At 47.0% G+C, this 23,624-nt stretch overlaps 1 protein-coding gene across 9 annotated transcripts in view; it reads right to left on the bottom strand.

Moving 5' to 3' along the window:
* The window catches only part of ARHGAP17 (Rho GTPase activating protein 17), a 109,656-nt gene that overhangs the window by 34,285 nt on the left and 51,747 nt on the right, over nt 1-23,624 (bottom strand). For 8 of the 9 annotated variants that reach the window (XR_013961282.1, XR_013961283.1, XM_080681723.1 and 5 more), the window contains exons 3-12: nt 20,835-20,939; nt 16,544-16,617; nt 16,251-16,362; nt 15,716-15,792; nt 13,925-14,036; nt 7,370-7,438; nt 7,131-7,212; nt 2,951-3,078; nt 2,016-2,127; nt 1,328-1,409 (exon numbers count right to left, since the gene is read on the bottom strand). Coding sequence is in view for 7 of the 9 variants with exons in the window: in XM_080681723.1 (XP_080537849.1) it covers nt 1,328-1,409; nt 2,016-2,127; nt 2,951-3,078; nt 7,131-7,212; nt 7,370-7,438; nt 13,925-14,036; nt 15,716-15,792; nt 16,251-16,362; nt 16,544-16,617; nt 20,835-20,939 (953 nt within the window). In the remaining 2 variants the exon portion in view is untranslated. The remainder of the gene's footprint in view (nt 1-1,327; nt 1,410-2,015; nt 2,128-2,950; nt 3,079-7,130; nt 7,213-7,369; nt 7,439-13,924; nt 14,037-15,715; nt 15,793-16,250; nt 16,363-16,543; nt 16,618-20,834; nt 20,940-23,624) is intronic. The other variant, XM_080681726.1, reaches the window with a different exon arrangement.

Consider the following 23,624-nt stretch of genomic DNA (forward strand, 5'->3'; position numbering starts at 1 on the left):
CTGCCTTGCAAAGTTTCAGGCTCCGTTACCCAGTCCCATAGACATGATGCTCACATCAGACTGAGCCCCATGCGGGCTCCAGGGAGACAACCACGACTAGGAACTTGCTCTGACTTTAAAATCCTCCCCTTCTACAGCACAAAGCCTCACTCCACAGAGACAGAGGGGAAAAGCTCCACTGCAAACCCCTGGTGAAAGTGACAGGGATGGTCTCACATCCCCTGAACTGTAACTGACCAGAGCAAATGGCTTATTTCTAAGGGAGCGGGTCACAGTGTCTGAGGACCGGAAAGGAGATAGAAGGGAAGTCTGTTCTCCTTCCCTGAGGAATGAGGAATTAGGCACCTTTAAGAGGAGTGACGAGCCCTGACCGGTTTTGCTCAGTGGATAGAGCATCGGCCTGTGGACTGAAGGGTCCCAGGTTCAATTCCGGTCAAGGGCATGTACCTTGGTTGCCGGCACATCCCCAGTAGGCAGCTATTTGATGTTTCAGGAGGCAGCTGATTGATGTTTCTAACTCTCTATCCCACTCCCTTCCTTTTTGTAAAAAATCAACAAAATATATTAGAAATTAAAAAAAAGAGGAGGGACGAGAGACTAGGAGGCAGGCTGGCCAGCAGTGAGAAGTCACTAAGACTTTTCAAACAATTCTGCTCTGCTTAAAACCAACTACTCCTCAACAGGTGATGCTGGGGATGGAGGGATGGGACCAAGATGGGAGCACAGTCTCTAGGTCACACAGGTCTGGGTCTGAATTCCAGCTTTGCCTACTTGCTACTGTTTGAGACTTCCCAAGCTTCAGTTTCCTCATCTGTAAAACGATCATAGCAACATCTGCTGTTTAAGTTATTAGCTACAGATTACACGAGGCAACAGGTATTAGATCAGTACAGTACTCAGAACATAGCACATGCCCAGTAAGCATGAACTTTTATGACCAATTATGTCAACATGACATTATTGCACAGCTGAGTTCCCACGCAGCTCAACAGGCACTGGCCGGTACCGGTACAACACGTATCCGCAGTGACAGGACTTTCTTCAGTATGAAAGGGGCTGTGACCAGACAATCCATATGTGGGAACCACTGTGTATCTTCACTCACTAAATGACACATTTACGTCAGCGCCTAAGTGGTGACCTTTCCACACAAGAATCACAATACGCAGTATTTTCACCTGAACCTTCAGAACAGAGGCATAGACTATTTAACAAATGTTCTATGGCAATGTTCTTTTCTCATCCAGGAGAGTAAGACAATTTACAATGGGACACAACAGTGCTTCATTTCCTTTCACTTTTAAAACTCAGTGCTCTCTGAACTTACCTGGCAACTTGCGTCCATTCTTCATACAGATGAAAGGTCATCAGCGGTTCGGGCAGCTCCCGTAGGTAGGATTTCAAAGCACCTGGAAGCAAGAACACTCTCTTTGAGGATACAAAGGGGAGCTGGACTCTCAGGACATTTCCAACTATATAGAACAAATCATGACTTGGTGGGAACAGTTAAAGAATAAAATGCCCCTAAAGCAATTTCTGTCCCTTGCAACACACAGGGTGGGGCAAAGTAGGTATACAGTTGTTTGTATGGAAAATAATACAATAATTAAGAAATATTATACAATAAACTTTGGTGTTTCGCATACTCATACCTGTAAACCTACTTTTGCCCACCCTGTATACTGAGACACCAATGAAAATCAACTCAGCTTCGAGTCATCTTCTTAACAGATAGCACTTCCCCAGGCTGAGCACCATGTGGAGGGGAGAGAAGGAGAAAAAATACAAGCACATCTCCAAAGACTTGGATTATAAGCCACTTTCACCTTTACGTGATAACCAGGAAAAAAACCAACAGGAATACAGAAGGCGGGTGTGTGTATCTACTTTTTCCCTTTTGTAGCTTATGCCTAGAAGGAGACCATTTCACCTAAAACTAAAATCAACACTGGTACCTGGGCGGTCTGTCTGAGACAGCACTCACCCACCACTGGAGGGCACTCCTTGGAGCTCACCTGCTACAGCATGGGGGTCGGAATAAAACTCATCCAGGTGAGAAGTAGAACAGTCTAAGGCAGCTTTCAGTTTCTTTAATCTGGAGGCCCCAGCCGCAATTCGGAAAAGGCCCTAAAGATAATGCAAAGCCATTAGCATCAAGTTCATGTTGGAAGCCCGGCACTGAGCAGCAGAAAGACCCTGATGGAGGACACCCCAGCCCCACGGCCAGCACATGTCGCCTGCAGGCGGGGTCACACTGCCAACCTAGTAGTCCTTGCCCCACCCCATTGCTAAAATACCGGTGCCTATTAGAAATCTATTTAAAAACAATATATTATATTTCCACAAGGGTGATGCTATAGATTTTTTAAACTTAGGAATGTTTTTAAAAATGAACGCCTCGGGAAAAAAATTGTAAGACTGAACTGCTAGCCTCTTTCACTGCCCTACATATACTTGAGAGGAAAACCCACGAAGGGTCAACAAGTGAACTACGAAGACATTGGGCCAGGAACCTAGTCCAGGTTTCTCAACCACAGCAGTATTGACATTTGGGCCACAGGATTCTGTGCTGTAGGCCGTCCTGTGCATTGTAGGATGGCTAGCAACGCCCTGGTCTCTACTCTCTGAAGACAGAGCCAACACCCCTCACACCACCCCCGATAATTACAGAGTACCACACCAAGGTAAGACTAGCTATACAAACAGAAGCTCATGGCGCTCTGGTCCCTCAGTGACCATGCCATTCACTCCCACGAAGCACAGCCAGAGTGCCGTGTGGAACTAACAGAGTGAGCTGCAGGGAGGGGCAGCACCGGCTGTGCTGGGAAACCGCAGTGCATTTAGGTGCTGTGATGGGGTCACAGGGAGAAAAGGGGGCCCGCCGTGCTGCACATCCCAACAGGGCTGTGTGGCAAGGGCGGTGCAGCTCGGAGCCCGGCTGTGCCCTCACCTCCTCCTTCATGCCCGTCTCCAGCAGCAGCATCACACAGGCTTCGATGGGCAGTGCTATCTCTCGGCCACTCCGCTTCAGATGTTCCTCCAACGGAGTCCCGAAGGCTGGCTTCTCCGCCCACTTATCTAGAGCAGCAAACCATCAGTAAGACCTGACAACCCTGCGGCATCAACGTGCTGCCCCCCAGGCTACCACAGGACTGAAGATGGCCAGTGTGACCTCGGACGCAGAACCCAGGCCCACAGTGGCGAGGCTGGAAGCTGTGCTGACAGCACACAGGCAACTGTTTATTTCCAGGTCATAGATTCTGCTTGGACCACAAAGAGTTGTGGCAGTGTGGCAGAAACACATCCAATTGAGCAGAACAGAAACAAGACTCCAGGAAGGGCTGCAGTGAGCCAGGCGGGCAGCAAGGGGCCTGGCCTGTGGGACCTAGCACTGCCTGAGGTGCAGAGGGAACCAGCTGGCAGAAACGCTCCCATGAGGAGCACTTAGCTTTTCCCAGCGACAGGAAGGGCTCCTGTCCTCCTCCCACTGTCAGTGGGCATTCGCCTTTCAGCCACTTTGCTGTTCGCATCTTGGATGGAGCAGTGTCATGTCCCTGGCGCTCACCCACATGTAAGAGCAGGTGCAGAGCCCAGTGCCTGAGCCACCTGTCGGGGAAGAAGTGTGAAACCCCACAAGTCTATGGAGAAAGGTGGGCAGAGGCTGAGGAACGAGGTGATGGAGGGGGCAGGGGACAAAATCAAGAGAGCAGGCCACTCTCAGAAGTGTCAGGAGCCCCTTGTCTCTGGTCCAGTCCCGGCGAGTGGAATTACTAACAAAAAAAGCAGCCAGGGGCCTGGCCTTCTCAGGCACAGAGCTCTGTGATGGCCCCTCAGAGGCCAGATCTTACTGTGAATGCTTTGTCCTTTTTATCTAAAGCAATGATTCTTGATGTGGGCAGAACCACCCAGGGAGGCTGGGCCAAGGCACCTGTCACCCGAGCCCTGCTGGAACTTTCTAGTAAACACTGTGTCCTAACCCCCAGCCTGCTGAAATGTGAGAACCACTGATCTAGAAACAGCTCCTGGGGCAAACTCCACCAAGGTCGCTGGCCTCTCAAACAACACACCTACTATGTGCCCAGCGCTGCACAGGACCTGAGCTCAGAACCCCCCTCAGTGTGAGAGCTGTCTAATTGTGAAGAAAGTACAGGACACACATGTGAACACACAACAGCAACGAACAAGACAAGACATGTTTGCTGCATCCAGGCAGAAAGACGGCATAGACAAGGGGCACAAGCATGGTCTCTATGGGGCCAGGAGGGCCCTGCCCCGTCGGTGCTCAATCAGGGAGGGAGCACAGGTTCTCCCGAAAGGCCACAGCTGCCCTCGGAGCCACACCATGCTGCACGCAACAAGCAGACCCTGGGTCACCAGACCTTCTGAACTTCCAAGGGAAGCCAGGATTAGGACTGGTACAGGAAAGAGTCTGGTCTTTAAATGATGGAGTAGTTTAAAAATGTTTAATGAAGATATGGCAGTTGGCAACTTCTGGTGTAGACCACACGTGAGAGCAATTCCGAGACAGGCTCGCTGCTGGCTTCTGCTGTGGGAGGAAGAGCCTGGGGCTTAGAAGACAGACTAGAAGTAAACAGACTGGGAAGACGGACTGAGGAAAGACCAGGAGCTTGGGAATTTACATGTCACCCCACAGCAGGCGCTGCAGAGGGGAATGGGCAGAACCGACTGTGGGACAAGGGAAGGAGCTGCTCCCACAATTCAAGCAGGACTGCCTGGAGAAAACGACAGACAGCTGGTGTGAAGGCGCCTTTAGGACAGCCAGTGGTCAGGGACTGCCACGCAGCAGCTGCGAGGACTGAGCTGCAGGTGAGAGTGGAGGTGGTCAGAATGGGGGTCGCAAGGGGAAAGGATAAGGGAGGGCTGGAAGAAGGGAGTGAAGAACTCAGAGCAAGGACCCGGCCCTGGAAAAGGGGGTGGGGCAGAAATGGAGAAAATACAGACCTAAGGGTGAAAGAAAGCTATCGAGTGAAATGAGGGAAAACTTTAACCAGGAAGAAATGGCCCAAGTTACATCAAGCGCCAGGACATGACAATTAAGAGGTCACTGCTCCTTCGGAAATTAGTGTTTTCTGTGTGTGTTTTTTTTAAATATATTTTTATTGATTTCAGAGAGGAAGAGAAAGGGAAATAGAAACATCAATGATGAGAGAGAATCATTGACTAGCTGCCTCCTGCATGCCGCCTACTGGGGATCGAGCCCACAACCCTTGACCAGAATCGAACCCAGGACATTTCAGTCTGCAGGCCAACGTTCTAGCCACTGAGCCAAACCAGCTAGGGCAGTTGTTGTTTTTTAACTAGCAGAGTGATTGGGAACAGAAACCAGATGCAGTGTTCGGGAGTGGGAAGGAGGTAAGAAGATGCAGTGGCAGGCGGAGATGAATCATGCACTCCAAGATCCCACCAGTAGATGAAGGAGAAGGTTCAAGGGGACACTAACCAAAGGCCAGCTGACCATGAGTGTGAGATCGGGGCACGCAGGGGCATGGGGCAGTGGAGTCGAGTTTTTCCCTACCTAAGGATACTCTGAGTCTTTCTGAAAACAGAGAAGAAAAAGGAAGAGGGAGACAGGCTAAGATGAGAGGCAGATACGAGGACAGGCAGAGGTGGAAGGGGCTGAATCAGGCTGAGGTGGAGGCAGCAGCCTCAGGGAGAGAAAAGATCACATTGCCGTCCCCAGCTGTGCCCCCACCAGCGTTCCTTATTCCACCTCAACCCCATTCCTGCCCGCTCCTCCGCCCCGTGACTTTCTGACATATTTCTCTAGGGAAAATAGGCTTGGGAGAAAAATAGAATGAAAGTAATAAAATAAAAAAATAAATAAAAAAGAACTGCTAAACAAATCTTTTCTTTTTTGTGCTTGTTAATCAACTCTTCCAACAAGATGTTTACTACTTGGTTCTCTGCAGGGCCCTGCTCACAGTAGGTGTCCCATGAACACATACTCTCTGTGCTCTGCCCGTGCTGTGCGAGGCTGAATACTCGCCGCAGCTTCTTTGCTCTGTACTGTGGCTCCCACCTGTCAGGCAGGGACTAGGAAACGGGACCCCAGAAGAGCAGGGGCAGCTCGTCTTGTGGAGAATTGGCCGACCAAGCAGTCACACACCGAGATGGCCAAAGGTTGGACTTGGCGGTCATCAGGGCACAGAACTGCCCAATTCCAGTCTAGAAACTTGCAGCCACAAAGCCCAACCTGCTGGGCCCTCCTAAGAGTTAGTGAAGTGGCACTCTTGAGGGTGCTGAGTGTGTGCACACCTGCAGCACACGCCCCTACCCACACACTTGCTCACTCTTTCACAATCACAGTAACCATGCCCAGCACCTGGCTGCATCCTCTCAGCTCCAGACCACTGGTTTTGCAGGGAGAACCTAAGCTCCAAATGTCAGGTCAAACAGTAGAGTAGGACTAGGCACTGCACCTTCTGCCTCAGCCATGTCCATTCAGCTCTGGTGGCAAGTGCTGATGGCAAGTCAGAGAGAATTAGAACCAAAAGCTTAATGTTCAGTAAAACCATCAAACTAAACATCCACTCATCCTGGCAGGTAGAATCTGCCATGTGCTTGAAAAGGGTGGCCAGAGTACCAGTGCTGATAAGCACAAGAGCCCGTGTCCAGACATGGAGGAGGTCTGAATGGCGTGGCCGCAGTCTGACCCGTCAATCACCAAAAAAGTGCCTGATGATGGAGCACCACGGACAGGCTCCTAAAATTCCTTTTGAAAATTCCAAACCTATTTCCCTAGAATGTATGCTCATGCAGCCACAGGGTCAGAATCAAGCCCGTGGGACTAATCACTGAATTGGGAAAAGATCGTCAGAGGCTAGAATGTGTAAAGCCTATATAGAAGAGAAAAAACACCAGGAACTCCCCCTCCCCGAAAGAGTCCAGTTCTCTCTTCAATTGAAGATCCCAGAAGACCTTTAAATGTCCCATTAGTATGTTAATTGGGGTTAGGAGAAATTAGAGAATGCAACAAGGAAAGACGAAATTGTGCTGGGCACTGGGAGCTCCAGGCCAGGCTGCACCCGCAGGGAAGGCATGCAGAGGGCTGGGGCAGGGCAGAGGAGAGGCGCAGAGGAGAGGCGGCAGCAGCACGCAGGTTACATTACCTTGATGGGCTTGCATTTCGGGAAGGGCCTTTTCTAAGACTGCTAATGCTTTTCTATGGTAATCTGCTTGGGCTTCTAATAACTGAGAACAGACCCACATTCAAAAACAAAAGTAATGTTAGCAATGGATGGACACACACACAATGGCTGAGCAAAACTAAAAATAAAATCTTTTGCAAAAAAACCTAAAATGACTCAATTTTTACAACACTACCATTCTGTCAGGGCCAAGGGCTTACCGTGACAAAGAACTTGCTGTACTCCCCCTCTTTGGCCATGAAGCTGTACATATCTGCTGCCAGCTGGTCCTGGTGAGAGAAGACACATCACTGAGAAACAGCCAAAGGAAATGGCACCTAGAATTAAACTCTGGGAGCTCCTCTCACAAAACAGGATGGAAATAGCGCAGAAGGAGCGTCCATCAGCTGATGGACAACCAGGAGTAGGGACAACAAAAACAAACAAGAAAGCTTATGAGAGATAAACATGGAAAGACCTCCACGGTATGTAGTTAATACACCATTAAGAAGTGAAGAATAGAACCCTACTTATGGTATGTTATTACTTTGGCAAAAAGAGAAAAAAATGTTATATATTTTTTGCCATCCTATCTAATAATCCTATCTAATAAAGAGGGAATATGCTAATTGACCATCACTCCATCACAAAGATGGCTGCACCCACAGCTGAGGCCAAGTTCCCATAAGGAGCCTTAACAAGCAATCAGCAGGAACCTGAGGCTATGCCCTCCACTGCCCCCATGGGGCTTGACAGGGGACCTCAGGCCACGTCCCCCACCCAGCAGGGCTTGACAGGGGACCTCAGGCTGCGCCCCCCACCCTGGCCTCAGGCTGGAGACCTCAGGCCACACCCCCCGCCCCAGTGCCAGGCCAGGGGACCTGAGGCCATGCGCCCTGCCCAGCAGGGCTTGACAAGAGTGGGACTGGCCGGGTCTGGATCTAGCCCAATGGGGGGTTGGGAGGGGGGCGGCCGGGTCTGGGTCTCACGCGATTTTGAGGTGCGTGGGGACTTGACTCTGGGTCCTGTGGTGAGCCCGACTCTGACAGGAAGAAGGTTTTCATATACATTTTACTAATTTTCTTTCATCTCTGACACTTCTATTATAGAAAAAGGGCAAATAGCAGTATTAAATTATTTCCTCTAATCCCCTTTTAATGTGCACGAATTCTGTGCACTGGGTCACTAGTAATTATATAAAAACTAGAGGCCGGGTGCACGAATTCGTGCATTGGTGGGGCCAGCTGGACCAACTGATTGGGCCGATCAGGCCAGGCCAGCCGGGGGCAGGGGACAAGGGAGGTTGGCCGGCTGGCCTGCCCCTGCCCCCTGGTCGAACTCCCAATCAAGGGGACAATTTGCATATTAGCCTTTTATTATATAGGATATCTCTAGAAGAAAAATGAATATTAGTAACAGTGGTTACCTGTTGGAGGTGGTGGAAATTAGGCAGAAGGAGGACAAGGGTGGAAGAAAAACTTTATTATACATTATTTTATACTTTTGATATTTTTTAATTAATGTAAATGATTAACATAAAAATTAAACAGGCCCGTCTGGTGTGGCTCAGTGGTTGAGCGTCGACCTATGAACCAGGAGGTCATGGATTTGATTTTTGGTCAGGGCACATGCCTGGGTTGCAGGCTTGGTCCCCAGTGGGGAGTGTACAGGAGGTTGCTGATCAATGATTCTCTCTCATTGATATTTCTACCTCTCTCCCTCTCCCTCTCTGTCTAAAATCAATAAAAAACGTTTAAAAAAAATAAGTAAAAGTTAAACAGTTTTTAAAAAAGTGATAGATTAGGCAAGTGGATATATATACACACACATATACTGCATATACATATATGTGTATCATTTTCATATATATATGCACATCAGAATTTCATATATATTTAATGTACTGCTTTCTGTTTTTAGCATCTAGGTCAGCCTTGGGCAAACTACGGCCCACGGGCCGGATCCAGCTGTTCTATCCGGTTCTCTTGCTCTCCCCTCCGCTCCTTTACTTTGAATTTATATTAGTTCACACAAACACTCCATCCATGCTTTTGTTCCAGCCCTCCGGTCCAGTTTAAGAACCCATTGTGGCCCTCGAGTCAAAAAGTTTGCCCACCCCTGATCTAGGTGCATAAAATTCACATGAAGGCCCCTTATTTTAAAAAAAAAATCTGCAAACGATAGTAGTAATAGACAACTAGGAATGCAACAAAGTAAATTCATGGATCCCCACCAGACCTCCCCTCGGCCCCCCAAAAAAAGAGAAAAATAAAAAGAGTAAGGAGAGGGAGGGAAAGAAAGGAAGGAGGACGGGAAGATGGATGGATGGAGGGAGGAAAACCCTTACATGCACAGAAGCTGAGTGGGAATGACTTGGTGAGAGTCTGTGCTAATTTTGGTAGCCAAGGTGTTTGAGTCGAGCAGTCATGTGGGACCAGAGGACAGAAAATGAATCCTTGGGCCTGGTGAGGTGAGGAAGTGTAACTGAGACAGGTGCATGCATGTCACCCATAAAGATAACATTTCTGAAACGATACTCTCAAGGAAGAGTGGATTAGTAAAAAGTCGATAATCAGGCATAGACATCATAGAATACACCTGTTTGGGATTGGGCTCTGGGTCTGGGACAGTAAAACATCTCCCTGAGATCTCATAAACATACACCTGCTTTCATGAGGGTTACAAGTTTGACTCTATCTACATGGGTGGTCCAGGAATCTTCCAACTAAGAAAGTTGAGTTAAAAATGGCCCATACCAGTAATAAAGGCTCTCTGGAAATCCCCAGGAGCCCCACAGATAAAGTAAGTGCCTCTTAAAACGAACTTACAATACAAAATTGCAAAACACAGGAGGAAACAATCTACCATAGAGCACGCGCACCACCCTCCCAGAGAACTTCCGAAAACAGAATTGCCAAAGACAGTTAAAATAAGCACACATAAAACAATTACGAAAGAAGACTGTAGTATAAAAAAGGCAGTCTTGAAGAATTAGAACTTTAGAAATGAAAAATACTCAATGAAATTTAAAATTCAATGTGAATTCATTAAACAGCAGATCAAACACAACTAACAAGTCAGTGACACAGAACAGATCTCAGGGAATTACCCAGAAGTTAGCATAAAGAGAGGAAGAGAATGGTTTCATAGATTGTCACCCCTAAAATGACAAACCACGGTGTGGAAGTTTAGAGAAGAGACATCAGCCATAATGTACCAGTTCAGACTCCCCAAACCTCCAACCAAATTCTGTGCAAGAAGTAGCCAACAGCCAAGACCTAGGTTAGATTACATCTGATAGAGTGAAACTGCTGGGCGAATGACACTGGCATTCTGAACAGGAGTCAGGCACTGTGAGGCTACTTTATCAAAGGATTGCTCTGAATATCAACTCTTTAAATGCAAGGCATGCCATGCCTTGGGAGTTTAATTCTTACCCACTATACTATTTTAAACAAGTCATTTTACTACAGTAAACTGACCAAGGTTTACTATGTTACTGCTGGACCCAAATAAACTGTAATATAACAGACTAAACATTATCCAGTAGAATAAAGAGGCCATTTTTGGAAAATGTTGAATAATAGGAGGAGGAAAAGTCCAAGTTGATCATCCTACAAGTCATCCCAAAGACCTATTTCTTTACCACCTCAAATAACATGTGGAATAAACATCTATTTTCATGGATAAACACACAGAGAATGAGATCACTTAACCATCTAATCAGAAATTTAATTTACAAGATACAAAGTTCTGCTTCTCCCTAATTATAAACTAACTGTTATAGCAACACTTTAAAAATAATGCTTCCCTTCCCGACGGACATACAATGATGCCTTTACTAGAAATTCAATCTTTAAATACAATCACATTCGTTCCAGAAAATCAGATCTATTGTGCATTGTCTTAATTGCTATAACTTTATGTTTTGCTCTCCTTTTTCTTCACATATTCCTTTTGTTAAAAAAATTATTTTTATTGATTTCAGAGAAGAAGAGGAGACAAGAGATAGAAACATCAATGATGAGAATCACTAATCGGCTGTCTCCTGCATGCCCCCCACTGGGGATTGAGCCCGCAACCCGGCCATGTGCCCTGACCCGGAATCGAACAGTGACCGCCTGATTCATAGGTCAATGCTCACCACCAAATCACACCAGTTGGGCACCTATTCTTTATTTTAAATAAGCTTAGGCATTTTTGTCAAGTTTTAAAGAACATACTACTTGACTTTTTTAAAGTAATATTTTATTCTAATTATAAAGGAATGTAGTCTTAGAAAATAAAGAAAAAATTAAAATCACCTTTAATATCGGAGAGAAACAAAGATGGTAGCATAGGTAAACACCTGAACTTGCTGCCTCGCACAACAACTTCAAAACTACAACTAAAAGACAAAAACGGACATCATCCAGAACCAAAGGAAGGCTGGCTAAGAGGAAATTCTACAACTACAAGGGAAGAGAAAAGCACACTGAGATTCAGAGGAGCTACGGAAGTAATGTGCAGAGGTACAGAGGTGCACGCATAGAAGGCAGGCAACTGAGTATGCGGCTGGCTTTTTCAATCCAGAAGGAAACACAAGTTCCTGACTGCTCTGAACTCCAGTTTCGGGCGAGACCCTGGGGACCCAGACTCATACGGGGAGAAACTGGACTGCCAGGCAGCGGGCGGAACTCCAGGGAGGCTTTCTCTCAGAGGTGCTTGCAGCGATTACCAAGGGACAATGAGATCCAGGGGCCTCTTAGGGCAGGGCTGATGGGAAGCCATTGCTGTTTGCTCCACCCTGAGACTCCGCCCCATCCAAGCTATAGGCAGAAGCTTTTGCATATGAATGGTCTGGTCCTTTGAAATCTGAACTTACCTAACAAATGGCAGCTGAGTCAGAGAGACACAGAACATCCAAAAGGCGGCACAAGGCCCCACAGCAGCTTGCATTGCTTCACAGCTGGGCCTCATCTAGGCACCTCCAAACCCCAAACAAAGAGGAGGAATCTGCAGATCTCTCCGTAGCTCCTGCTGGGTGGCCTCAGACAGAGGCTAAATTAGCACCTCCTTGGAAATCCAAGAGCCAGTGTGCCCATAGGTCAGAGTAGGACCATCCAGATTACAATTCCTCAGATCCATAAGGGACACACTCAGGGGGCAGACTCAGTGAGCACCAAAACCCCACTGAAGCAAGTCTTGCCTCATAAGGGTGTCTCCAGCACAGAAGTTCGCCCATCGTAGACACAGCTGATCCTCACAGCCAATTGGCCTGGAGGTCAATTCCTCCCAGTGATACCAACAACAATCAAGGCTTAACTACAACAAGACTGTGCACACAGTCCACAAAGGGGTGCACCAAGAGTGTCCACCTCATGTAACTGGGAGGCTGAGCCACTGGGCCCTATAGGACACCTTACACACAAAGCCACTCTATCAACTCAGGGAAACAACCAAAATGCGGAGACAAAGAAACAGGTCACAAATGAAAGAAATGGAGGAAAGCAAACTACTGGATATAGAGTTCAAAACCACGGTTGTAAGGTTTCTCAAGAATTTTCCAGAAAAGGCTGATAAATTTAGTGAGACCCTAGAGGATATGAAAAAGGACCAACTAGAAATTAAGGATACACTGACTGAAATTAAAAATAATATACAGAGATCCAACAGCAGACTAGAGGATTGCAAGAATCAAGTCAAAGATTTGAAATACAAAGAAGCAAAAAACACTCAACCGGAAAAGCAAAAAGAAAAAAGAATCCAAAAATATGAAGACAGTGTAAGGAGCCTCTGGGACAACTTCAAGCGTACCAACATCAGAATTATGGGGGTGCCAGAAGAAGAGAGAGAGCAAGATACTGAAAACCTATCTGAAGAAATAATGACAGAAAACTTCCCCCACCTGGTGAAAGAAATAGACTTACAAGTCTGGGAAGCGCACAGAACCCCAAACAAAAGGAATCCAAAGAGGACCACACCAAGACACATCATAATTAAAATGCCAAGAGCAAAAGACAAGGAGAGAATATTAAAAGCAGCAAGAGAAAAACAGTTAGTTACCTACAAGGGAGCACCCATACGATTGTCATTTCTCAACAGAAACTATGCAGGCCAGAAGGGAGTGGCAAGAAATATTCAAAGTGATGAATAGCAAGAACCTACAACCAAGATTACTCTACCCAGCAAAGCTATCATTCAGAATTGAAGGGCAGATAAAGAGCTTCACAGATAAGAAAAGGCTAAAGGAGTTCATCACCGCCAAACCAGTATTATATGAAATGCTGAAAGGTATTCTTTAAGAAGAGGAAGAAGAAGAAAAAGGTAAAGATAAAAATTATGAACAACAAATACATATCTATCAACAAGTGAATCTAAAAATCAAGTGAATAAAAAATCTGATGAACAGAATAAACTGGTGAATATAATAGAATCAGGGGCATAGAAAGGGAGTGGACTGACAATTCTCGGGGGGAAAGGAGTGTGAGGGGAGGAGAAAGAGACTGGACAAAAATCGTATACCTATGGATGAGGACAGTGGGGGAGGTAAGGGCAGAGGGTGGGGTGGGAACAGGGTGGAGGGGAGCTATGGGGGGGCGGGAAGAGGAACAATTGTAATAATCTGAACAATAAAGGTTTATTAAAAAATAAAAATAAAAAAATAAAACCACCTTTAATATCATTTAAAGTATTCTGATAGAAATTATCTAAAATACTAAATAATTTGCAACATATGACCTTTCATCCATCATTTGCAAAACCCAAAAGATTGATGCAAACACATGTTCTCAGACCTTGCACTGTTCTACTTTATTCCCAGCTTCGTCCATCTCTTCCTTCAGGGTATCTATTTTTGATGGAAGCCCCTGAAAGTTGGTTCCTGAAGATTTGTGAGCCTGGTTCCACCTGCAAAGCACGAGGGTAGTCAGTATCTGAGAACCAGCTTACACACTCAATCTTAGGGACCTCAGGGAGACAAACTCCCTCCCTAAAACTGATTCTACCTGGGAGAGGCGCCAGTACCTAGGACGTCAGCTTCTCTTAAGTTTACCCTCTAAAATGGAAGAAGGCAAAAGAGCTTCCCACCACGCAGGATCTGTAGTGCTGGGAGTAGCTGTCTGCTCCTGGCAGGACTGACCACATCTTGTCTCACACAAGCCCCACCGCTGAACCTCATACCACGAAACCCCTTGCTAGTGTCTAGTCATGGAATTCTTGCCACAAAACACCCCTGCCCTCCTGCCTTGATCTGGAATGTTCCCTGTACCACTGGGCGTCAGTGCATTTCTTGCGATCTCTTCCTACTACCATCCGGGGCTGTGATTACTTGCAGCAAGTAAAAGCCAGAACCAAAGTCATGCAGTCCTGTACCTAGCAAGCCATAGCTATGGAAGCATTTTAAGAATGGAAAACACTTATAAGAAGAATATTCTAAAGACAAACCTACAGCAAATCTCAAACGTAACGTGGAATATTTATGTTCCTTTTATAGTAAGTAAAAATGACAAAAACAGCATTGTGCTACAGCAATATGGGGGTTCACGGAGTGGAGTAATAACTTAGTACATGTGATGGAGCGGTGCTTCTCCCCGCCTCCCAAGCGAACAGCAATAGGTGGTGCACGTGACCACCTACGGCAGCTCAGGAGCGAGCAAGGGAGCACTGTTACAGCTTTGCTAAGCTGTGGTGAAAGCATCTGACATGAAGAAACTCAGTAAAGGACAGCTATGCTGCCATGTCTGCCAGACAGAATAATCGTATCTACTTCACAGGACTGCAGTTGAGAGTTAAGAGCTAACAAGCAGGTGCAGCAAAGCCACATGGCTTTGTACATAAAGTTTTATTGGAACACAGCAATGCTCATTCATGTACAGATTGTCCAGGGCTGCCTCTGTGCTACACCATCAGAGCTGAGCAGTTGCAACAGGACCCATCTGAGTTGCAGGGACAAAAACATTTACTACCTGGCCCTTTACAGAGGTTTGTTAACCCATGTGAGAAAAGGCCTGTTGTGGTGGCTGCCTTCCTATTCCCACCGCTCTGGCCCAAGGAGAAGCCCAGGGAGGTCACTGATACCAACTGGCACTGAGGCTGTGGCCAGGCCATGAAGCATGAGGCCAGTCGTACGACATTAGCCCACAAGTGAGCAGCCCTTGGGCGTTACTTAGTTTTACACCAGTGCCTCCCTTCGGAGCACAGCATTTGACTGTGAAGGTGATCATAACCACACAGGGGCTCTGACACGCTGGGCCCCTCAGGAGCTGCTAAAATCACAGATCTAATTATTCCCACACTCTACTTTGCCAAGAGCAATGCTCTAGAACTGCCTGCCACTTTAGGACACTTGTTTCTTTTTTCTTTCCTGTCCCTTTTTGTTATTGGTGCACTAAGACCAGGCTGATCTAACACCATCCCTCCTGCCACGCTTGGGAGAATGAGGCCTAAAAGCTGGTGTAAGTATGTCAGTTGGATGAACCTGCAACAACTTCCAACTGTCCATACAGCGCTCTCTCACCCACGCTGGGGATGGTGGCTGGGAGGTGACATGATGCCACCTTATTGGTTACTCTTCTAGCTTTCCTTACCTGGCTCTGACTGAGTCCCAGTCTAATACCAACTTGGCAAGCTGTTTCCTCTGTTTCTGGATGTTGGGAATCTCCACCTAGAAAAAAACATACCTTACACCAATTGGGATGAGCTTTGGGTTTCTGGTTTAACATTTAAAAGTGCAGTATTTATTTACAAACTAGAGGTCTGGTGCAGGAAATTCATGCACGGGTAGGGTCCCTAGGCCTGGCCGGTGATCAGGGCCGGCCGGGGCCTCCCTTTCCTGGCCGCCAGGTGACGGCCGGGGCCTTCCTTTGTTCCGTGCCACCCCCTGGTGGTCAGCGCATGTCATAGTGAGCAATAGAACTCCCAGTCTCCTGGTCGAACTCCTGTGGGGACACTTTGCATATTAGCCTTTTATATATATAAATTTCTTTTCTCTTAGGCAAAGGATTATGAACTATCAATTCACTCCCTGAATTTCCAAGAAGTGTATGTCAAAGACACTGATTATTGTTAAAGTTGCAGACACAAGAGAACTACTTGCTGCCCAGTCCACACCAAAGCACCCACCTCTGCTATGCCACACAGGGGGTCCACAATCTCCTTCTCAACAAAGACCTCGTGCTGAGAGAGTTCGAGAGCCAGCTGATTCTCGGCATCTCCACACGTCTCCAGCATCCTCCTAAAAAACAAGACGCCCAAGAACAAACTCGTGTTCACTGAATCAGGCACCTAGTTAGCACAGCCAGTTCTGCCCTCCATATGACGGGAACACACAATGGCTGCCATGGACACCCCCCACCCATCCACTTTTACTGACCCACCGGGCCCCTGGCTCTCTTTCTCAAAGCAGTGCCTCTTACCCCAGGAGAGAGTCCTCTAGCTGTGTCGATGCCTCTTGCATGTTCTGAGCGAGAGCTGTCAGAGGGAGCTTTTTCTGGAAGGCAAAAGACAGTGCGTCTTTTCGTTAGCATTGAAACCAGTTCTAGGTTACCTGCTTCAGATCATCATTCACTTGTTTCTCCTCCAGACAAACTACATAGGTAAGAGACAGCCTGGCTCGAGTCTCAAAGGTATGAGTGGTGTGACTTAAGCTCTGTGTCAGTTTCCCGTGCCTGGACTATAGGGATAAGAATGGGGCGAGGGCCCAGGGCTGTGGCTGCCCTTAGGAGGGATTCAACACCAAGTACTCACCAAGTACTCAAAATGGCAGCAGCCATGTTGCTGTTGCTGTACTATTATTATTATTATTAATTGATCAAGTGCACACTATGTCCCAGGCACTAGACCCAGAGTTACTTTGATTATCACAACAAATAAATGCAGTAAGGTGCTCTATTTCAAAAACTTTTGCTAGAACAATCATTCTTAAACTGGCTGTTAATTTGGCTATAATAATAAAGATTTAGCTTTAGCTACATGTCTAAAACTATCTAGCCAAATTTCCAAATAAACTTTTTTATGGTTTTAAGCACAAAGCCACTTCTTTTCCTATCAGATTTGTTTTTCAGCTGAAAATGGCCATAAGAATCATCTGATTAATGTTCTAATTGCACAGCCAAGGAAGCTGGAGGCGGGAGGAGAGATGGAATGGCCAGGCACCCAGGTGAGGGATGGCAGAGCCAGACCCCAGTGCCATTGGCCTGAGCCCCGGTGTGGGTTTTCCACCACTGGCTGATAGCTTATCTCAGAATCCGAGTAAAAGAGGAGAGGAAGTAACCAGTGGGGTGGCTACAGCACTGCAATCTGCTCACAGAAGGTACCTCCCATGCTGCAGTGCCTACGTAACTCTGCCTTCCCATTAGAAAGGGCACTCACAGCAGAACAGGCTCCCCCTCACTAGGGCACTGTGCCTTGACCTCAGCATGTCCCTCTCTTTCCTGCTTTCACAGGGCTCCACCCGACACACTCACACCATATCTGCTTGTCTTATACAGAGTCTCTCTGGGAGAATGGTACCAGGGAAACAGGCTGCGAAGGTCTCACTTTATCTTCTTTGGTATATTGTAGATTTTGACCATGCAAATGGATAGCTTGCTGAAATATAAAAGTAACCACAAGTATTTTTACCTCTCTGCCTTCCTCCCAAGTTATTTTCAAACAAGTAGTAGGCTTCACCTGCCCTACTGCCATCTCCACACTTCTAGACTAGGAAGACCCCTGAAAACTGGGAGCCTGTTTGATCTCAACAGAGGAAAAGTTGCATATTTCAGTCCTGCTGCCTTTCAAGGGCATTTCACACAGGTAACCATGACAATCAAGAGAAATACACTTGGTGCAGCCCCAGAGCTCTCGGGCCTTTGGGGGAGTTCATAAAGAGGAGTCTGTTTATTGAGCATCACCCCAGCTCTCAGTGCCAATAGCCTGTGGCTCCCCTGCTGACCCCAAAGCCACAACAACCCTGTCTCCTGATGTGCCAACATTAGGACATTCTGCTTATTTGACATGTGAGCTCATTGATGAAGATGCGGTCCACCAACATCCAACTCCTCCATGGAGAGGTGAGTCCTAGGGCTTCAGTGAAAAAGCCTCAAGTCGTGATCTATAAAAGGCATGCCAACTGCACACAGAGAAGCAATTCCAGATCGATACAACCCACAATATGAGCTCTGCCGTGTCAATGGCTCGGGCTGAGGCCACCGCCCTGTCTCCCCACAATTCTTTCCTCTTCACATGTTGGAGCTACTGGTGGGGCTTGTGGGATTTCCTCCTGTCTCTCCTAGAGCCCTAGAGACTGCTGTGACTTTCTCCATATTATATGACCTCTTCTGGTCACCCCTCTTCTATCATTTCCATAGTGACTCCTCTTCCCACATGCAGAGTGCAGACTTCCTCAGAGGCCAGTCTCAGGCACTTTTGTTTGAGATTGGGAAAGGAAGCTTAAGGCATTAGGTTTTAAAAATGAGGGCCAGGCACCCTTGGCCCTGCTCCCTGGAATATGCCCATCACCTGCCATTCACTTCCCTTGTGTAAAGCTAGGATACCACCTCCTCTAGGAAGCCCACCTGACTATCCCTCTCCTCCTCTGGTGCCCATTCTTGGTCCTCCCATAATACCCTGTGCATATTTTATTTAGCATATTGCTTTATAGTCATCCATTTGTGTGTATCTCCCTCACTAGGCTGTGGGCACCTTCAGGGTGGAGACGACCTGTTACTCATCCAGCATTTGCATGTGGTATGTCTTATTCCTTCTGTGTCTGCTTTGAGGCACAGCCCTGCTGTCACATATACTCATTAGACACAAACAAACATTTATCAAACACCAAACTGTGTGGACAATGCATACAGCATGAAGGAAAGGAAACAGAGACAATGGGACTGATAAGGGGAATTTAATCAGATTAGCAAGGCCGTGAGTCATGCTAACAGCTTAGACCTTAGCCCACAAAGGCAGCAGCATGTCCGTGACAGGCGCTGCTGGCACTGGGGCACCTTTAAGTGTAGAACTATCCCTTCAGACACTGCACATGTTGGGCGTTTTGGTTCCCTACCCTCCAAATGCCAGTAGTGTACCTCAGTTCCTATGGCAACCAAAAATGTTTCTACACATTTCCAAATGTCGAGAACAACTAAATGAAGTTTCTTTGTGGGTTTTGTTTTGTTTTTTGCTTTTTTGTTTGTTTGTTTGTTTGTTTTTGGTCTCTTTGTTTTAAGGCAGGAGGATGACAAGATCAATTTGTATTTCAGGAAACCAACTCTGGTGATCAGATTGAAGACAGTCTGGAAAAGAGGGTGATCAGGAGGTGCCTGTAGCAGTCAAGGTCTCGCTTTGGAACCAGGTTGGCAGAGTGGAAGGGGAGGTGAGGAAGTCAAACAACACTCATAGAGAATCGCAAGATATGCTCACTGAACTGCTCCAGGACACTGAGGGCAAACTGAAAGGGACGTAAGATAACCCCGCAGTTTCCAGCTTGCGGAACCGGGGGATAGAATTTGAGTCAGCACAGAAGAACTGGTTATGCCTGCCAGAACAGACAGCGAGGGGAGGTAGCTTTCTACTTGGTTGAAAATGGTTTAGAAGTCCCTGTATACAGACATCAGTTAGAAACCATGAGACTAGAGGAAGTGGCCCAAAGCATATGACTGTGAGACTGAGAAGGACAGACCTCAGGAAACAATATTAAAAGGGCAAACAGAGCAGAAGTCCTGGCAAGAGAAGGAGGGGCAGGGGCAGCCCCAGTGCACTGGGCTGATTCTGAAGAACGAGACCTGCGGCAGGCACTCCTGGGATTGTAGGTGTTTGCAAACTTCCACTCCTTGACATACACACTGCAGAATGCTTGGTGCTATGCAAGAGAAGAATGACCCAGTTGTCAACATGCCCCATAAATGTCTGTAGGAAATGTAAAAGAAAGTGACACAGGTCATCTGCGTACCAGCTGTTCCTTTTGAGACACCAGGTGACAAACAAAACAACCTAGCAAAAGAAGGTTTTTCACCCCAGTAAGACAACCACTGGAAGCCCTGGCCAATGTGGCTCAGTGGGTTGGACATTGTCTGGTACACTGAGAGGTTGCCGGTTTGATTCCCAGTCAGGGCACATGCCTGGGTTGTGAGCTCGATTCCCATTAGAGGGTGTGCAGAAGGCAGCCAACTGATGCTTCTCTCTCTCTCAAATCAATTAAAAAAAAAAAAAAAAAGACAACCACTGGAAAGAGATGCTTTCTACTCCAGGTGGACACACACAGGAGAGAGAGCCCAGGGAAGCTGCGGACAGCCAACCGGCAATTAGGAGGGGTATCCACTAGGGGTCAAGCAGACACTGAAGGGAGAAATGAGAGAAGGAAAGACACTGGGCTTGTGGCTTCATCACTGAAATGCTAGTTAGGAAGCCAATAAACTCTACTTTCTAAGTGAATTTCAGACAAGCCTTCAGCTTTTGCCATTAAAGGATTCCTAACTGACATGTCCATTCTCTAATCAATGACAAATGGCTCAAGTCAAAAGCACTGGAGTGGGCAGGGCGTTCAGCTCAATGATATCTTAAGCTCAAAAGAATGTTGTGGGCGGGCAGGTGTTGTGAGCATGGATGTGAGATAAGGTACAAATCTGCAGGCAAAGCTGCTGATGTTGCTTGGGGAATCCAGCCGGTCAAAGGAGAAAGCCCCTCAAAGAGACAAGAACCGAGAGCAGAGTCGCATCTGCTACTCACGTGTCTCTTGTCAGCATCCGTGCCATGCTGGCCCTGGAAGCATGCTGTCAGGCGCTTGTGAGAGTGGTGGCACATTGACCGCACCGCATCCAGGCGCCGTTCGATCTGGCAAAACAGAGACAAATGAGCCATGTGCAGGGCTGAAGAACAAACTCAGCCTCTTCCTTATGTGGCGCCTGCATTAGGCAGTGAAGGACCCTGCAGTCAGATTTGTTGGCTCCTGGCAAAAATGCGAATGGTTCCTGTCCACTGACACCAGGTAACTATGGGATGTGGGGAACTGTCCTGTGAATGACAGGATGTGTGGCATCATCTCTGGCCTCTATGCACTGGATGTCAGTAGTTGTGACAACGAAAACTGTGTCCAGAAAATGTCCAATAACCCCTCAGAGAGCAAGGTCACCTCTGGGTGAGACCCACTGACCTCCCTCATTGCAGAGATCCCTGAGAGGCTGAATCTAAACCTGCCACAGAAAGAACAGTGGCAGTGATGTCACACGCCACAGCACCAGGAACGTGTCAGGTCCAACCTCCAGCGCAGACCAGGCCCACCGCGGGGAGGGAGAAGCCACAGGGCCCTCAGCAGCTCTCCTGCACATGGCAATGTGGCTGTCCACACACAGACAGCAAGCAGAAGAGACACAGCAAATGTCCACAATTTAACCTCAGGGTCCGTGTTTTCAAAACTATTCCTTATTGGGCTTGGGGTGAGTTTTTGTCTTTGTTTTTGAAATAAGCCTCTAAACAGAATGGCAGCCAGTAGTAAGAAACACTGACTTAGGGGACCCCCACATCATGATTCGCTTCCCAAAATATTACTGCTGGGATATGGCCATTTATGGCAAAGGAGCTGCTTTTTACAGGAAGGAATGCCAAAAATGTGTATTCTGATGACTCACGAAGAACAAACAGGCCCTTAGGGATGCTTTCTATTTTAAAGAAAAATCAACAAATTCAAAGCAGAATGCACTTTTACCCCAAACATTTTACCCAATGAGGAGGTTCAGTGCCTCTTTCCCTAAGGCCCTCACTCACGGAGCAGCTTTTGTCCCGAGGCAAGCCTGGTGGGTCACCAGGGCCCCAGTCTGGCAGGCACGTTTATATTTAGCAGCAGATGCCACATCAGCTTCCCCAAAGCTTACAATGGTCAGATTTTATAATATACACTCTTCTCTTGACACAAAAACATGGGGGAAACCCCCCAAAAAACTCCATTCATTTTGACTCCCATTTGCACTAAAATGTACAGTCAGCAGGGACAAGGCTGTGGTCTGTTCTGCTCACTCCATATCCCAAGTACCTGGAGCGCTGTCTGGCACACAAATGGAAGGTGCTCACTTACTATCTGTTGAAAGGACACGTATCTATTGAGTCCCTGTGCAAGGCATTAGAAAAAGAACAGTACATGCATGGTGGTTCCTGCCTCCTGGGAATCACAGTTGCCACAGGAAACAACATGCAAGCTAAATAAAAAGGCAGCCTCTTAAGCAGCTCTCACGGAGATCCAAGAAAGGACGCAGGACAGTGATTTTCAACCGGTGTGCCATGGCAAGTATTTTTAAAATATGCTATACCAGGAGCCCTGACCTCTTTTCCCTTAGATAGTCAATGAAAAAAATGACAACAGCCATCCAGTGTGAATGAATCAAAATTATACCTATTTTTTGTTGGATGGGCAAAAAATGTATATATATATTTTTTTTTTGGTGTGCCGCATGATTGTAATTAGTTTATGTGTGCTATGACATGAAAAAGGCTGAAAATCGCTGATGTAGGAGGACAGAGCAAGTTAAGGGAAATTTCACACCAGAAACAAAATCATCTCTGGCATGCAACAGTGGGAACAAAACAACACATCGCCCTGCAGCAGGACCATGTGCCAGGCTCCACGCTCCACCCCATGCTCTTCAGGGTTAACTATGAGATGGATACAGCTATTACCCGCCTTTCAGAGAACTGGAAACTGAGGCATGGGGTGGTTAAGTAAATCCCCGAGGCCACAGAGCTAGGCAGGGGCAAACCTGGAGTTCGAATCCAGGTAGCTGGGCACCAGACTCCACACCTTTAAACACTATTCTCCCTCTTTACACTTAATAACAACAGAAATCAGGAAAACATCTGCAGCAATTATGGTGGACAAGGTTATCGGTGTCACAAAATAAGGAGTTCCTAGAAACTGGCAACCTCTTCAGGCCAGCAGATGTTTGGGCAAGGGGACAAGAACAGATGGCTGCTGCCTGTGTTCCAGGGAACAGGGCTGCTGGCCTCATCTCAGGGCTTCAAGGATTAGGTGAAGTGATGTATGCCACTAAGGTGGGGGTGGGCGAGAGAATACTGACATTTATGAAAATGAGTGTGGTTGAAGCTTAACTGGACCAAACAATATTTCTGAATGTCTGAAAAAGAGTTAGAAATATATGACAAATAAAACAATGAGAAAATATTAAGACTATAATTCTTTAATAAATCTTGGGGGGGGGGTTTCTAATCCTTAATGAAAACTTCCAGTCCTCCAAAAAAAAAAAAAAAAAAAAAAAAGAGAGCGAGAGAGAGAGAGAGAGAGAAAGAAAAGAAACTATGCTCTTAAAATATTCTACTGCAGATGGCTGTCATAATTAGGACGTTGCGGCGTGATGTGGTAGAAGCAGCATTTTTTAAAATTATGCGCCTTCCCTGCACAGGGAGTCACCATGGAGCAGGCCTGTGGTCCTCAGGGACGCCCTGGAGCAGACGGGCAGATTACAGAAATGAGAAGCAAGGAGGCAGGTGAGGAGGGCTCTGTCCTTCCTG

This window comes from Plecotus auritus (genome assembly GCF_963455305.1).
Source record: "Plecotus auritus genome assembly, chromosome: 7".
In the NCBI taxonomy this organism is placed as follows: domain Eukaryota; kingdom Metazoa; phylum Chordata; class Mammalia; order Chiroptera; family Vespertilionidae; genus Plecotus; species Plecotus auritus.